This window comes from Centrocercus urophasianus, unplaced genomic scaffold, assembly GCF_019232065.1.
Source record: "Centrocercus urophasianus isolate 14NV4802_14NV808 unplaced genomic scaffold, USGS_Curo_1.0 seq_26, whole genome shotgun sequence".
In the NCBI taxonomy this organism is placed as follows: domain Eukaryota; kingdom Metazoa; phylum Chordata; class Aves; order Galliformes; family Phasianidae; genus Centrocercus; species Centrocercus urophasianus.
Window position 1 is genome coordinate 13,507,092 of NW_024884822.1, and position 16,574 is coordinate 13,523,665.

Here is a 16,574-nt window from a genome sequence, read left to right on the forward strand (position 1 = left end):
CCACCTCATACATTTCTAGGTTTGTAAAAGAAGATTCCCAGATTTCAGCTGTACAGAAGCAACCCTGCACTCCAGCCAAGCGCTGCCACATATGCAGGCCAATGTGCTGCAGCAGATCTACAGAGCTCAGAGATCTCTTCATAAAAGTGAAGCAGAATGGTATCACACATTTACATTAAGGTCCACGAAAAGCAAACAGGTCAGAGCACTTTAATAAATACTTATTTAGTTCGTGTTTCTCCACAGTAGTTTACTCACCACTTTTTTTTGCCTCAGTTCGCTTTATAAAAACTCAGTAGTTAGTAAACAAAGCTGGTTTTCCATCAACACTATAAATGACAACCAACAAATTCAACGGTTCATTCTTAAGTACTTCCACTCCACACGAAACCTGCTTCACACACTGCAAACTGTGTCCCTGCTTCAGCACCTCCAATCACTCCTGGTGTTCGTGCTCTTGCCCTGGGATCAGCCACCGAATGCTCTCAGTCCGAACGGTAGCATACATGATAAAGCTGGCCAGGAAGAGCACGGAAAACACGAGCAGCCAGTCTACTCCTTTTGTCAGAACGCTGGGCAGAGGCCCCTTCCAGTCTTCCTCTGTCACAGTCACACCATTTTTAGCCTCTATGCCTGGAAAAGAACATCCTTCATCAACACCAGTAGCGGCCGTTAAATACAGAGAAGTTCTCTTTGCAGCTCTGCTCCTGTCTCAAATTAAGGCACACATACAGTCAGGCCTAAGCATTTGTTGAGCTGGTCCTTAGATTTTAATACGTCCAGTATACAGTTTGCTTATGGAAAACTGAACAGCTACCAAGGTGTATGCACAGCTTATGAACAGGAAAGGCATTGTTCTGTCATTCCACACAATTTTCTGTAAGCTTGTGGGGTTGTGTTTCAAGCATCTCTGCTGCATTTGGAAATACAGCCATTTCTGGCCTCTTAGGAAGGCTCTCCTATACCCATGCACAGTTTTTTTTTGTTTTATTCTCCAACTGCTCTCAGCCTTGCATGGCACTGGCAACTTTCTCAAGGTTCCCCCACTCCCAAATGGAAGATTTGGGCATGAAGGTGTGCCCAATCCTTCTACCTTACACCCCACCATTTCCTTCTACACTGCAAAAGCAGCCCAGTCAGTTTCTGGTTTCAGTACCCCTCCAAATTCAGTTCCTACAGCAAATCTCTGCTGGATTCTCTCAGGCTTTTAATCAGATTCACGTTAAATAAAAGTATAAGAGGAATAAATAACAATAATTAGAGGAAAGCTGCGTACAGAGCTAAAAGCCAACTTGTTCTTCCCATTGATACTTCAGTGCTGCTTTACGTACCTGTTTGATTAAAAATGAAGTCTTTCAGTGTTTCCAGCGTTCTGTCTGTATGATTAAATCTAGCCATAGGTTTAGCACCTTGGAAAAGGAGGATATTGGGGACAGCTACAGTTCCAAACCGAGTTGATAAGCTGGAGAACATAAAGCACATACAAGCCATGAAGGGAAAGAAATCCACTGAAGAAAGGAACAAAGGCAGCCACAACACAGCAAGTGTCAGCTTCACTAAATGAGTCGCTTTATAAGAAAATAATAAGCAGCCACTTCTTGTGACATTAGGGATGCTTACTGCTTTATCAATTATATTAATTATATGACATTCAGCAGTGTTTCTTCTCCACGCACACAAGTGCTGTATGGATCCAGGTTTTGTTATCCAAGGATATGCATAAGGTGAATGAATATTTAGCACTCCTCAGAATTGTGATACCCAAAAGCCAGCTAACAGAACACAATTTCCAGGTAAGCTACCAACAGAGCAGCATTTCCTTCCTGTAAAGTTGTCAAGAGGAAGAAAATGTGGAAACATTATAGTCACAAAGAAAACAGACACAACTGCTTACAGTAAACTGTTAAAAAAACACTGCTGCTTTTAAAACACAGACCTTGCTATTGTAAATAAACTGAGACCAGAGCACAGGAAGTGTGGATTACCTGCTGTGCTGTGATGCATCCAGTGCCAGGAAGCGAAGAATGGGAAACGCTCGAGGTAAGGAATTGAAATGAGGTGCCAGGCTTACGGAGAAGCGGCACCATGGCGTATAGAACAGGACCAACGTACAGTCACTGCTGTTAGGGTTTAAGAACTCCATCAGATCCTTAGAGAGAGCATAACACACACAGGCAAACATTTAATTAAGTTGTCCTACGTAGGAATGCATCATTCAGCAATCATAGAATCGTCTCACAGAATGGCCTGCGTTGAAAAGGACCGTAATGATCATCTACTTTTAACCCTCCTGCCATGGGCAGGGATGCCAACCACCACACCAGGCTATCAATTAGACAGTTGATGATGAGAAACATCATTGTTTAACCCTTTTGAAAGAAATGGCAGCTTGTTTAACCTTTTTAAAGGTTACTTTAAAACAACTACTAAAAAGAAGAAAAATACAACACAACCCCCCTCCGGAAAAAACGCCATCTCTATTACAAGAGCCACACTAGATACAGTAACTGGTATTGGCTGTAAGTGCCACAAACAACCCTAGAGATATGGATCTATACAGCATTAAGGCTGACAATTCACCACAAGCGCACACACGAGACACACATACTTGTGGACTGAGCTGTTGTTCCATTTGTTTCAGCTCGTAACGATGCAACCCTTGCTCAAGCTTTCTCCATTACACAAAGAATCCAGCCAGGTCAAGCACTAAAAGACACAAACTAACGCTTCCCACCCCCGATACGCACAGAGCTGCACGATGCCGCGGGCCGCTCACCTGGGACACGTTCAGGATCTGCACCGTGAAGTTGCTGATACCGGTAACATTTCTCTCCTCGCAGCTCACCTTGGGGGCCTTCACGCTCTCGGCAGTGCCGTTGGGCTCCTCGCCCGCGGGGAGCACAGTCTCCAGCACGACGGCCGCTCCGGGCGCGGCGGGAGGAGCCCCGGGCCCGCTCCCAGCGCCGCACTCCCCTCCGCCGGCCGCCGCCTCGCAAACCTCCGCTTCCCGCCCTTCTCTCGCCTCTCCCGGCACCGCTGAGAGCATCACGGGCGGCCGGCCCGGCGGTCCGCTGCCCAGCATCGCGTCAGCCATCTCCGCCGTCCGGTACCGCACCGCTTCGCCGCTGATCGGTCCGGAACCGCCGGCGCCCGGCTCCGTCACCACCCCTGCACCAGGAAGGAGAGATCAGCCCCGGTCCCGGCGAAAGCTCCGCACTCACCCGCCGGTTCGGCCTGGCCCCATCCTCACCCTCATCCTCCGGCAGGGCCCGGCCGAGCCCGGCCAGCAGCAGCACCACTAGCCGCCACATTCCCTCCACAGCGCTGCGTCTCCCCGGACGACGGCCACTTCCGCCGGAACTGCCCAGGCGCTTCCGCTTCCGGTGTCATGCGTGCATACGGAGCGGAGCGCGGCGTGCCGCCATCTTGGTTGGGCGGTATCGCGTTCTCGGCAGTGGCAGAGGACGGCTCTGGTCTGAGGCCGGATGAAGGCACGGGCAGGCTGCTGGAACTCCGATAGTGCTGCAGGGCACCGAGGAATTACTCCGTGAAAAATTGCCGCCGAACCCAGTCACTGCCGAGTATAAATTGTATGAGAATAAATATTGAAGCTGCAGTGACCTGAAGATACAAAACACGAGTTAAGTTTGCGCAGAGAACATAGCGGTCCAGTTGACAGAAGAAATCGAGCACAAAACACACGCAGGGAGTCCAAGAGGCCGTGGGGAAACGCCCTCCATCCCAGTTGTAGCTGGCATTCTTCACCTCAAATCCGTTCTGTTTCCTCCACAGCTGTTCAGCGGCTCACATTTTTCTGACGTTAGATGCCAAATATTTGCTTTTAGGAAAAATGTCTAGGAAAAAAATAAACAAAAACAATACCAACAGAGACAGAGAATCTCCTGAGTCGAAACAGACCTGTAAGGAATACGGAGTCCAACTCCTGGCCCCACACACTGCTGACCATCTATTCAAGAATCAGTCATACAATAAAAAAGCTGTTTGTTGGAAAGAGGACTTGTGTGATACGAGTCTTGTGTCGCAGCCACGGATGAACACTGAAACATCAGTCAGCCATTTGTGCACCGTGTATTAAGGCAGCTGGATTTCAGTCACAGCAAGCAAGCTCCTTCCCTGGCAATGTAAGGAGTGAAAGACAACAGAATGGAACAGAGACAACGCCAAGGTCTTCACATTTCCATTCACTCGTAATCCTCACAGCTGATTTTCTGTGTGTTCAACAGCATGAGAAGAAAACAAAAGCATTCAAGTCAGAACAGAGACTGAGGTCACACAGGCAGCTCTACCTTACACTACATATGGGAGGTGTGACTTTGCCTTCTGTTCTCTCAAAATGGGCAGAGCTGAACATTTACAAAGATGACCACACAAAGCAGCAGAAAAACACTTTTAGTATTATGCGTATCTCTGAGGCCTACTCTAAATAATCAAAATCACACCAATTGCCACTGTGATATTTTTTCACTAATTGGAAACAAGGTTTTCTGGTACGAAAAACACAGCGTGAAAGGCAGGATCTGCCTCAGATCATTTAAATACCACCTGACAATTCCACAACACAGTGCAGCTTCAAAGCAGTTAAAAGTTGTTTGCTAATGACTCCTTCCAGGAACCCTGCATGATAAGCAGATTTTTTTTGCCATGCTTTCACTGATGGGAGGAAGTGAGACATTGCCATCCCTAGGCCATGCGGGGAACCTGGGTGCAAGCCAGCTGCAGAGCACTGTAGTTTTGGGCTGTCAATCCTGTATGTCAGGCCACACCTCTCCCTTACATGATAAGCCATACACAGAGCCACAGGCAGAAGCCTGGTAAGAACAGCACACTGCAAGTCAGCAAGGCAGGCCCTTATCTTTAGGAATTACAGCTTTACGGATTAACTGTTAAGAACAATTTTCATTTCTCTTGGTCCAAAAAGGCACTTTGTTGAGCCATCTTTCTGAATAGGTACGATGTTGCTAATTTACACTATATTGTTTGTGCTATTGGAAGAGATCCCATTGAGACAGGTACTTCACGAGAGCATTAGGATGCCAGTCCAGCTCCAAAGCACACCCCGGTGTCAAATCAGACACACAAACAGCATTATCAGGAAGATAAAACCACTGTAGAGCTTTTTTAAGGTCCAACTTGCACAGCTGGCAAACACACACTGCCTGTCTGTCCATACGAAGAAGCTGTAACCTGTGATAAACGTGAGCAGTAAAGCAACCTCCAAGAATGCTAAAAAGCCTGAACTGTGTAATTTATGAATGTCCTCCAACTCTCACAAATTCTTGATGCGTTTTTCAGCCCACACGAGCACAAACACAGTCTGTTGTAGTTGGACTCACCTGCACTTCAGGCAGACAAAGAGCAAAACCGATCACCTGATTTTAAGCAACATCTGTACAAGTTGCACCACAATGTTCTACACTTACCTGCAACAGAGACACTGGGAGAAGAAAATTCCTGTTTACAGCAGAGACAGGTTAAAGTTACTGGTCTGATACGTTGGCAATAGGAATCTTAAGCCAGAATTTAAAATACATATATTAAAACAAAATGCATGTAGGAAATAATTGTTAGGTTGTAAAGTATTAACTTTATTAATAAATATACATCCATATGATGATGTAAATACAGATCATGAACACTACTCCATTCCCATACACATAATTGCACACGAGTAGCTCAAGTTCATGGACATAAAAACATACACAGTATCTAATCAGGCTTTTTACAGCAGAGGACAGGGTGCTGATACTAGATATTTAACAGATTACTGTTTCCCCAAAGTAAACCTGTGGAAAAGCAAACGATGAAAGGTTAAAGTATCAGAAAGTGGTTCCAAACTTCAGAATACAGATTTATCTATCTGAAAAAAAAACTTAAAGAGAAAAGTCTAGTCTCTACTAAAGTCATAAATATATTTAAGCAGTGTTAAAATATATGCATTAAAATAGAGAAGAATAAACTTCTTTTGTGGTCAGAAATTAGGTCTGCAGGTCAAAGTATTTATGATTGTTATCAACTGTTTTAACTGTCAACTCTAGGGATAGCATGAAATGTTATTATACATACAACAAAGAATAGCAGAGTCTCGGTTAACGAAGCCAGCAGACAAATGACTTCATTTCACTCTGCCTTTTAAAGCTCTTCAAAAAGGGGGAAGGGAGTTCAATTCACATCTGAATTACTCTGTGTACTGTCGTTCCAAGTAATTCTTTTCATAGACACATCACTTTTCACTGACAAGGCTTGGTTTTGTCCCGACCAAACTCTCAGATCTTTCAGCTGAAGTGAAAACATATTCCTTCAAAACAGAGATCTTAAATGGCTCTTGATACGTAGTTATTTTGATTGAACTAAATCCAAGATATAAAGAGTGCTGCTTTAACAACAAGGCTAACAGCTGATTTTAAAAATACTGAACTCAATTTCACTGTTAGCCTCTGCTGATGGATGGTATCTGCTTTGTTTTTTTCCTGCCAAAATATGGTGCTATCATCTTGAAATGTCCAGTGCAAGACTTTATAGTAGCAAAACTATTTGGTTTTAAAGTTTAAGTAAATTTAATCAGAAGCTGAATAGTCGTTACTCTATGTGTATTAAACAGTGAACTTGTATAGCATCATCAAGGAGTAATAGCAAGTGAGTACATTTCATTCATGTATAAATAAGACGTTAGAAACTTGATAATTAAAAGAAATCATTAGAAAGCAAACTTGTAGATCTTCTGAACAGTGTTAACACACAACAGTGATCCTAGCTTATGAATAGCTGAATTATGATATAGAATATAAAATAAGCAATTTACCTTACAAGTTATGTTTTCATACTACGGGGGGGAAAGTCCAGTTTTCCCACTGGTACTGGTAAAGTTTGGGCATTAACATGCTGCTTCAGTGTTTGCGTGGAAAGAAAAGTGTTGTCTGGGGTTTTATTAAAGCACAATGTATTCTGCAGACTACACGTAGGCAAAGCAGAAGTATTTGAAAATTCCATTCCTCTTTCACTTCCAATGTCTTCCTTCCTTTCTCTTCCTCTCACAGCATGGCACCAGTAGACTGCAGTCAGATCGAAATAAAGCAGAATGAAGAAATGCCCAGCAGGACTCTGCTGGTCTCCTTGCCACATCCCAGGTGCCACGCAGCCCTGTACAGACTCTGCAAACACTTTCCTACTTTATGCTCCTCGTTTCACAATTGACAACATTAACTGTTGTTTGTTTGTTTTTTTTTCCTTCTGGGATTACATTTCATTTGATATAATTAATAAACAGTGTAATGAACAGAAATTGCTTAGATGATTTCATTATTTCATCAGCATACTCAATTAAAAATTCATTATACTAGCAGAACAGTGATACAGCTGCATCATCTCCTGACACACAGCACAGCACCATCGAGTAGATGCACGAGTGAGAAATGGAACAGGAGCAAACCAGATAAACAGAGGAGGTAAGTGGAGTTTCTCCAAGGTACAGTGGTGACATGCAACACGTTCCTTGCCAGCGAGGTGTGACGCTCCTGCAGGTACTACATTCAGCTGAAGAGGACTGCTTTCCCAGCTGAGTTCAGGTAAGAACTTAAAGCAGTCTTTTGTTGAAAAACCATCTGATTAAAAACAGCCAATACAACACAGATCCTGAGGGTGAATGAACTCACGTTAGCATTTTGCATGTGTCAGAAGTTACATCGTTCTGAGAAACCGCTAAATTTCAGACTTGTGAGTTTGCTGAGGAACAGAAAGTATCACTGGATTTCATAGCTTCAGCATGAAGAAACTATTTTAGTAGCAGTTTAGCTGCCGTTAATTCATACATCGACTAAGGAGCCATCCAGTACAGTTGAGGTTCATTGTCTTAGTTGCCAGTGCATACACAGTTCCCCAAAAACAATTCAACACACCTATGTAAAGTACAGCATAAAGTCCAGCTCATTATGTGTTAGGCATCACTGGAACACCTGAAGGCTTGCTGCTTTTTTCCTGATAAAAAAGGTATGAAACATGACATCTGTTTCTTAAGTTGTCATCACTGAAATCAAGAGCTCTCATCAAAATGTCAGCAGGCCAGAATAGCATTTATGTTAACAAAAGTTATCAGTCCAGCATAAGCACTAATTAACCCGATTTCTTTTACTCCCCAGATCGCCAAGCTTTATATATCCACCCCCTCCCCGGATGCACGAGCCTACAAATTTATCATCAAGTCACATTTTGCTTCAAACTGCTTAAATAGAAACTTTCTTCCAGGTGGAAAAAAAAAGCTCGGATTCCAGTAAAAGTAAATTTAGAACAAACAATATGCAACATTGAGGATTGATTTTTTTTCTTTTTTTGAAGACTAGATTAAAGTATGTGCACATTACACACATACATGCGCTCCCCCACACTTAAATTAAACACACCCAGCTGAAAAATTGAACATTTCTTTTGCAAAGAGGGAAGGCTTAAGTTTGAGTCAAGAAAGGCATTTATAATCAACCAACAACATTTTTTTTCAGCTTGCATGCATAGATGAATTCCTATGAATTACTTCATCTCTGGGGTCTAGCAGTGCAGTAAACTGCATCCTGTTTGCATCAGCTATACAGTTTGCTTTTATAAATCATGAAAATGGTGTCCTTTGGTAGATACAGAACGTTCCATAACTTAAATATAGCCTAAGTGTCCAACAATGCAGTAACTGTATTTCCAGGAATATCTGGCAAAACGAAGCCCAAAAACTTGGCAGCGGTGCCTCTTTAAAAAGTTTAATTTGTAAACATTATAGATTAATACTTTAAAAGCTATTAAACTGTCGCCACCTAAGCACAGATTTTTAAAGGCAAAAACCAGTGTAAATAGCTATTTACAGATTAAGGACGTACTGTTTAGGATTAACCAAGTACGTTACTAGAACGAACAGTACTTAACTTCTTATAAAATATTTCAAAACGTAAAGAATTATCTGTGGTTTGGTAAATATATTTAGGCATTTCTAAATTACATAGCAGAATCCTGTGCCAGCATAACAAGCAGAGCAGCTGTCACCTGAAGGCAAAGGAGCTCGGCTGAGTAAGGCGCCGTGACGCTGCAGAGCGCCGCACCAACGCTCAGCTTCCTGCTGTCTTTTAGAAAACATTTTTGGAACATTAATCGAAATTGACTTAATGCTACAACTCCAGAAAACACTGGAAAAAAGAAGGTTGGGGTTTTTTTTGTTTTGTTTTGGTTTTTTTTTTGGTCTGGTTGTTAAGTTTCTATGGATCTGCCTGAGGTCTGTAGAAGCTCCTGCAGAAGTGAAGAACGTAGCTTGCTTTCTATTCCTTTTAAAAAAGCACAAGAATTCAGACTGCTGCTGTTTATCTAAGTTAAACAGTCCCAAATAGTTTCTTTTTCTTTATCAAGTATGAACTCATCTGCACCAGTTCCCTATGGTGAGATAGGCCCCATCGTGAGCCAGCAGCCAGCTAATTCTGTCCTCCTTCTTTCAATTACTTAATGCATAACCACAAAACTAGATTTACCCAAAACTGAACATAAAACTAGGAACATGGATATAGGTGATATAGGATAGGTGTAGACACCACGACCTATGCTTCAGTTCAGACTTTCTTTTAAATTGTGACTTAAAAACAACAACAACAAAAAAGACTTTATACCAGTGCCCTCTTGACACTGCTTTAAAAGTTACTGAACTGCACCCGTAGACTATGGCATTATTTGAGTAAAAATAAAATCTAGAAACTCAAACGTATGCAAATGCTACAATAAAATGCAAGAAACATGCCAAAATCCAGAGTAAAGCAGATTAGTAAGCAGTTACTAATTCCTTCCTTTCATTCGTTAGGCTGCTTGAGTTTGCTGCTAGTTTCACCAGCAGCATGTACTCCTCTGTTATGCACCATAGGATAAGGAAAAGCTGCACTGCCACAAGTATAACTTAGATTTGCAAACCGGGATTGAGCTTTAATGCTACCTGGAGGTCTGCCTGGGCTGACTTTGTATCCTGCTGCTTTAGTTGTGCCCAAGGGTCTGCCTGGACTTGTCTTAAATCCAGCTGCTTTGGTGGTCCCCAGGGGTCGACCCGTGCTGGTTCGGTACCCTGCTGATTTTGTGGTCCCTGATGGCCTCCCACGTTTACCGGATCGGTTGAGGTTTTTCTTTTTCTTTAGTTCATCTTTTGTTTCTATATTCCTGCTGCTCGTGGTCTGCAGGTGGGACTCATTGAGCGCGTCTTGTCGCTGGCACGCGATGGGTTTGTGGCTCACGGCGTGGCTGTATTTACTTTGCTGCGTGGCATACAAGTCAAACTGGTCAGCAGCTCTCACGCTGTCTTCGTTAAGGCAAGAGCTCTTGCCCGTCCCACAGAATGCTGCATTACTGCTGGCAACAGGGTGCATCATTTTCTGTCAAAAACAAGAGAGACAAATCTATATCAATAACAAACAATACTGCACTGTTCCACAAGAAAATCTTTTAAGATTTACCGCTGTTTTCTACAACAAGTGCAAGCAATTCCCATTTTTATGAAACAGCACCGATGGCAGTAAATTATTCTTTTTTAATGAAAAGTTTTGGTAAGTTTTCACTTGAAGGTTTGCATGGTAACCCTTACGTGTAGTTAAAAGCAACTATTTAAAGGACACGCTATTCAGAAGCACACAATTAGGGAAGAAGTGCATTAAAGAACTGAACAAGAGCATTTCAGCCAGAAGATGCAAAATATACTCACACCTACTGCTATTTCAAAACCCTTTTAACCAAATCTCATCCACCTCCTAGCTGCTCCAGTTGCAAGATAAGCCAGCATCTGTGAGCAAGGAAAAACACCACGTGGTTCTCCTGTTCAACAGATACAGGCTCACGGAGATTGTGTTGTTTTATAATTAATAAAGAACTAACCAGTTTGGTTCGTAGAATCACAGAATGGCCTGGGTTGCAAAGGACCACGATGCTCATCTGGTTCCAACCCCTGCTGTGTGCAGGTCACCAACCAGCAGCCCAGGCTGCCCAGAGCCACATCCAGCCTGGCCTTGAATGCCTGCAGGGATGGGGCATCCACAGCCTCCTTGGGCAACCTGTGCCAGTGCCTCACCATCCTCTGCGTGCTGTTGTTTCTTTCTACAATTACGTAAGAAACACTGAAGTAGGTGAGATTCTCTGCAAAGACAGCAATGCCACAGCTGGGAATGCAGAGCTACACAAGGAATCTGTTACAAAGCAGAAACTTCAGAACGCTACAAAGGTGACTCCTGTGCAGCTCTGCATGCTGCCCCAGCTCCAGACAGACATCCAGCAGGTAAGGACAGCAGCAGCCAACCAGGTGCTCAAGGAGGAACAGGATGACATTTGCACCCATTCAGCCTGTGTAACCTTTTAACCACGCTTAAGACAAGATTAACCCATCACTATCCAGCTCTTCAGAGCAATTCTGTGTCCTACAGTCACAACTGGAAGGACAAACGTTTCTTGCTGTGGTATACTCTCTAACAGCTAAGGTCTGGAACATTGATGGTATTTTGGCTCCTGTAGATAAGGAGCATCTCTAAGGCAAACAACTCTAAATTCTACCATCGATCACTGAATTTATCCCACAGTTGCAAAGGTTTCCTCCCAGCCAGAGAAACAATCCCAGCAGCAGCCTGTTTACCCAGGAGAAAATCCCCATGCGTGCCCTTTCCTTCTGATCACAATGGTTACACTCCCTGCTCAAACTCCCATTTACCTTGGCTCCAAAATGCATGTTACAGTGTATGCATTACTCTTGTGCAAATACATGAATATGGTTTTATGTCAAATAGTGAAACCGTGATAGCAGTGCAGTGCAAATAATAGATGGTTCTAGCAGAGATTATCCAAGTGCTACAGTTCTGAATGTGGAGTGGGGAAATGGTGGCGCAAACATGAAACTACTGTTACTGCAGATGTTGACTAGCCAGTAAAAATAATATTAGAATAATTAGCAAGCCTGCCTCTACAGAGAACAGGCAGGGTCAGCACCCAGTGTCCAGGGCAACAGCGCTCTGCAAACACTGCCTTCAAGTGGAAAATAGCCCGATGCCAGTTCTTGCATCTGGTCATGGTCTTTGTTACTGCTATTATTTAAGTCATGAAAATGCTCATATTCTGTATTTTCTTTTATCTGACACATATTTATGAAAAGTTTTCTCTAGAAAAGAGCTTTCTAGTCTACCTTAGTTACTCTGACATTCCCAACCTCATTTTTCTGTACTCACATTGCAGTAGGGAATGAAAGAATGAAGCAGGCACACTGCATGAGTCATCTGAAGAGCAGAAGCAAGCTTTTTTGGGGGGGATATAACTGAGGAAAGAATGGTATAAAATCCAAAGCAATGCCAGCTTTAAAATCTCACTCCAGCTATATTGTATGAGCAAATGCACACAACTTTGTGCCCAAGCATTCTTCAGCACAACCAGCCTGAAAAGTTCCCAGTGAAACAGAACGTACTTGTTTAGAACCTGTACTGAAGTATGTAAATAGAAATGTGCAGGTTTGTTTAAACCAGTTTTAAATCCTGCTGAATGTCTCGACATAATAGTTGACATCAGGCATTGCACTAAACTCATTCAGAGGCACTTTGAGAGGGTTTCTACTGGAAGCTGCCCCGAGTTTTCTGTTTGGATCCTTCTCTATCTAGCAATCAACTTTCATTCAAATGCTGGGAAAGGAGGAGACAACTGGATAAACTAGCTCTGGGAAGAGGCAGCACAAGAGCTCCCCATACAACCATAGCACAGAAGCTGCACTGCTGCCAGGAACGAGGACAGGAACAGAGCCATCTATCTGGGACCTGCAGGTTTTGTTGCTGGGGGTTCTGACTGTGGCCATCATCCCACCTGCCAGCACACTGCTGCCTTACCACCATTCTGAGTGCCACAGAGCTGACCTGGCTCAGCACCAGCGAGGTCTGGTTTGGCTCACAGCTCTACCTGTCAGTGAGGCTGCCACTTAGCATCTTGTATTTCACTGTCAAGCTTGACATTCTTTGCTCTTTTCTGCTGGGAGATGAAATAGAAATCTTATTAAAGACAATACAGACACAGCAGAAACTCAGGAAGTTTCAGTAATTCCTGTGATATTATGACCCTTGGTTAGGCAGAAACAGGGCCTCTCTTGACCCCAAATACAGCACTTTTCTGGCTTAAAGCTGCTGAAACACACCTGGAATCAGGGCCTTTGAACAACACTGGAAGCCTATCTACAGCTTTTCAAATATACCAAGAAAGGTAAACACCTATTGCCAATATGGAGAATTCTGCTTTTAATGACAGTATATAAAACTCACTCGTTTCCCTGCAATAGCTTCCACAGTATAAACAGAGCTGTAGGTGTATCAGCACACCTTCACCACCACCCAATCCTGCTCAGAGCAAACACATACAAAGTCTACGACAGGGCACTTAGAAACACGAGCATTATTTCTGTGCTAGTACTGTGCTACTGCTCCCAACCAGAATAGCTGGAATAAAGCACAGGACCAACTCTGTTCAAGCTCCCTACATAAAGAAGGCTCTGTGCCATATTCAGCATCACAGGGGCTGCAGGCTTTGGGGACACCCAAGGGCTCCGTTTGGTTGCAGAGAGCAGTGTGAGAAGCAGATGAATATTCTGCCTTTAAAGACTGCACATATGCTATTTGGTTTGCTCTTCCTTCTTAGGACAGCAGCTAAGAGAAATACTTCCATCAATAAAAAGTATCCACTACTTGAAATTAAACATTTTTCAAGTATCTCTTTTACTGCCAGCTCCTTTTCTAACCCTTATTAGAAGATGTTAACTCTCACTGCTTTTTTTCCAAATCTTGTACCTTGAGAATTCCCATTAAAAGAAGTCACTGTAACACCTGAATCTATATTCAATACACAACCGACCCCTGAAGACAGTCAACCGGTTCCTCCACACTGTGCTTATAAACGCTTACCGAGCGTTCACTGTGCAACAGAGCTTTTCTCATCATTTGACAATAGATAAAATAAATTGAAATGAGCCGAAAGAAAGAACATTCTCTTTACAGTAGTGGTTTGCTGGTACTACTGCAATAACACAAGATTGCAAATAGAAATTGTTTCCTGAACTGTTCTCTCTTCTTTCTCCAGTTATTCTCTATCAAAAAAAAAAAAAAAGATGGAGAAACAAAGTTCTCCCCAAGCAATGCAACAAATTAGAAGCGCTGCCCGCAGGGAGCTGGAGGCATTTCTCCCCATCTCCCCACCCCTCAGGACGCTCAGCTCCCAGCACAGAGGCACTGCTGTTGTTCAGTAGAGGTGCAGGGGCATTTTGCTCGTCCCAAACCCATTTCAGTCATGTTGAACACAAAAAACTACTTCCCTCAGTGGAATACTCGAGATGTTTGATGGCAATAGGTGAAAGCTGCTTTTGCTTGCTATAAACTCAAAATTCAGCATGCCCAACAGAAGGAAATGAGACTCAGACACTCATAAACAGTCCCCTGGAGAGCCTGAACGCTGGCTGCCTTTGTATCAACAACAGCACAGCATGATGTGACTGCACAGCCCAGCAAACAGGGAACCCTCAGCTCTCCAGCCCCAAAATAAGTCTGTCCTACCCAAGGGCAGAGTTTCAGCAGATATTAACACCAGCTAGGCTTTTTCCTTCTGAAATTAAGATCATACAACCGTGGAGTGATGACGAGAAAGAGGACGCTTAAACGAGTCAGGACAGCTTCATGAAATTGAGGGCCATGTCAGTAATCTAATTAACTGCACCTCTGATCACATGGACACAACTGACAGTTTGGCTTCACCACCAGCAGAAACTACCCCAACCCCCCTTTTTGTCTGAGCAAGATGATCTTGCTGTTTCTTCTTATACACCCCCACTCCTTGTACCAACACTAACTATTGTGCAAGAGCAGGACAAGCCAACATCCAGGCAAAAACTGATCCAACAAGAAAATACAGCGGTTGGCTGGCGCTGGGGTGAGAGAGGAAGTGCAAGAACACACTTTCCTCAACACAGATGGACCCAAGTTGGTTAGCCAACACCACCTTACCTCACTGCCACCAACTGCTCTTGCTCCTCCACGACCCATCCCAGTTACTCCCAGAGCTGACCAGACCTCACTAAGATGACTTTTTGACAATTCAGCAAACCTAGAAGCCCTGAAGGGTTTGATGAATCCCGGATGCAGCACAGGGACTGGAGGGTGGGGAAAAGGCAAAGACAATTGTAGGCAGGGCAGCATGGAACAAGGCAGCCATCGGGCCAGGCTGTGCCCGAGAAAGTGCGGTTGTGAAAGGGCGCCCTGATTATTCTGTGGTTCTGTAATTACCAAATTTCAAAGCAAGCCAGATATGCATATGAATGACAGAGCAGGTGGAGGTGCATGTTTATAAAGAAAGTATCATTAGTGCTTGTAAAGCTGTCTCCTCCTCTAAAGGAGCTATTCCCAAGAAAAACAGAGGAGATCTCAGCTTAGAGATGGTTATTCATCTCTGCGGGTGTTCTCGCCCACCTCTCCTCTCCCCAGAGAACAGCTGAGAGGCACGAGGTGCTTCATTCATCTCCGTGGGTGTTCTCACCTTCCCCAGCCGCCTCCCACAGAAGGATTCTAAAGCTTAAGAGAGGGATCAAACATCCCCCATTCCCAGTGCTGAGCTCCCCACCTGCGCTTCCATGAGGTTTCTCTGCAGCAGGATTAGCACAGGAGGTTCTGACACCTACCAACAGCCCCAGACACAGCGTGCAGAGCCAACATCCATCCACCTGCTGGAGCTGTGCCACAGCGGGCAAAGGCACAGCGCTGCTCTGGGTGCACCTAACACTGAGGGGTAATGACACAGACAAACAAAACAGAGCAAGAAAAACTCTGGCACTTCAATATTGATATAGGAGTAAACCGCTAATTAAGAAACGTCCCGACCAAGTGCTCCTCCTGTTTTGGGGAAAAAAAAAAAGCAACCCAAAACAACATCAACAACAAGAAAATGATCAAATAACTGCTGCTTTCTTCAGTGACACCCAGAGAGAAGTACAAACCAGCTGAAGGCGCAGCCATCTACTGATGAATTACCGTACGCAGCACTAAGGACACACCGGGCTATTTACAGGTACACAGCACACACACGTGTGCGCATGCCAACAAACAGGGACGGCAGGGAAGCAACCGAGCGCTCGGCAGCCCCGAAATGCAAGTGAGCAGGACGTGCACCGCTCGCACACCTCCAGGAAACGCACATCCGTACCAACCGCAATCCCACAGGCCGGCGGGTCTGTAGCGAGAAGCAGGACGCCAGCACCAGAGCCGGGAACGCCGAAGGTAACGCCGGCGGCTCGACCACAACACGCGGCCCCGCGGCTGGGACGGGGCGAGACAGGAAGGCCGCACGAGGGGCTGCCCGCGGCGCCTGGGCTCACGGCAGCCCGGCTGCCTCCCGCAGCTGCCCCGCGCCGCTCCCTGCCCGCTCCGGCGGCGCCGCCTCCAGGCCCTCCCCGCCCCACGGCCCAGCCCGGGCCCCGCCGCAGCGCCGCCGCCCGCCCCGCCCGGCCGTGCCGCGGGAGTCACCGCAGAGGCCCCTCGGGGCCCCTCTTCGCGGCCCCG

General features: G+C 44.7%; 2 protein-coding genes across 6 annotated transcripts in view; both read right to left on the reverse strand.

The window, feature by feature from the left end:
* Positions 1-175: 175 nt before the first annotated feature.
* TXNDC15 (thioredoxin domain containing 15) lies at positions 176-3,398 on the reverse strand. Its single transcript, XM_042826316.1, is given in 5 exon segments — positions 176-633; positions 1,332-1,462; positions 1,986-2,149; positions 2,777-3,168; positions 3,251-3,398. Coding segments are annotated over 5 exon segments (1,032 nt in total). The 3' UTR covers positions 176-436.
* A 2,187-nt stretch (positions 3,399-5,585) lies between these two features.
* Positions 5,586-16,574, reverse strand: part of CUNH5orf24 (chromosome unknown C5orf24 homolog) — an 11,664-nt gene continuing 675 nt past the window's right edge. The window contains exons 2-3 of one of the 5 annotated variants that reach the window (XM_042826321.1): positions 9,968-10,397; positions 5,586-7,992 (exon numbers count right to left, since the gene is read on the reverse strand). In XM_042826321.1, the coding sequence (XP_042682255.1) occupies positions 7,952-7,992; positions 9,968-10,397 (471 nt within the window). In that variant the 3' untranslated portion in view covers positions 5,586-7,951. Of the gene's footprint in view, positions 10,398-10,893; positions 10,917-16,210; positions 16,315-16,574 lie in introns of those variants that run through there. The other 4 variants (XM_042826318.1, XM_042826319.1, XM_042826320.1 and 1 more) reach the window with 4 other exon arrangements.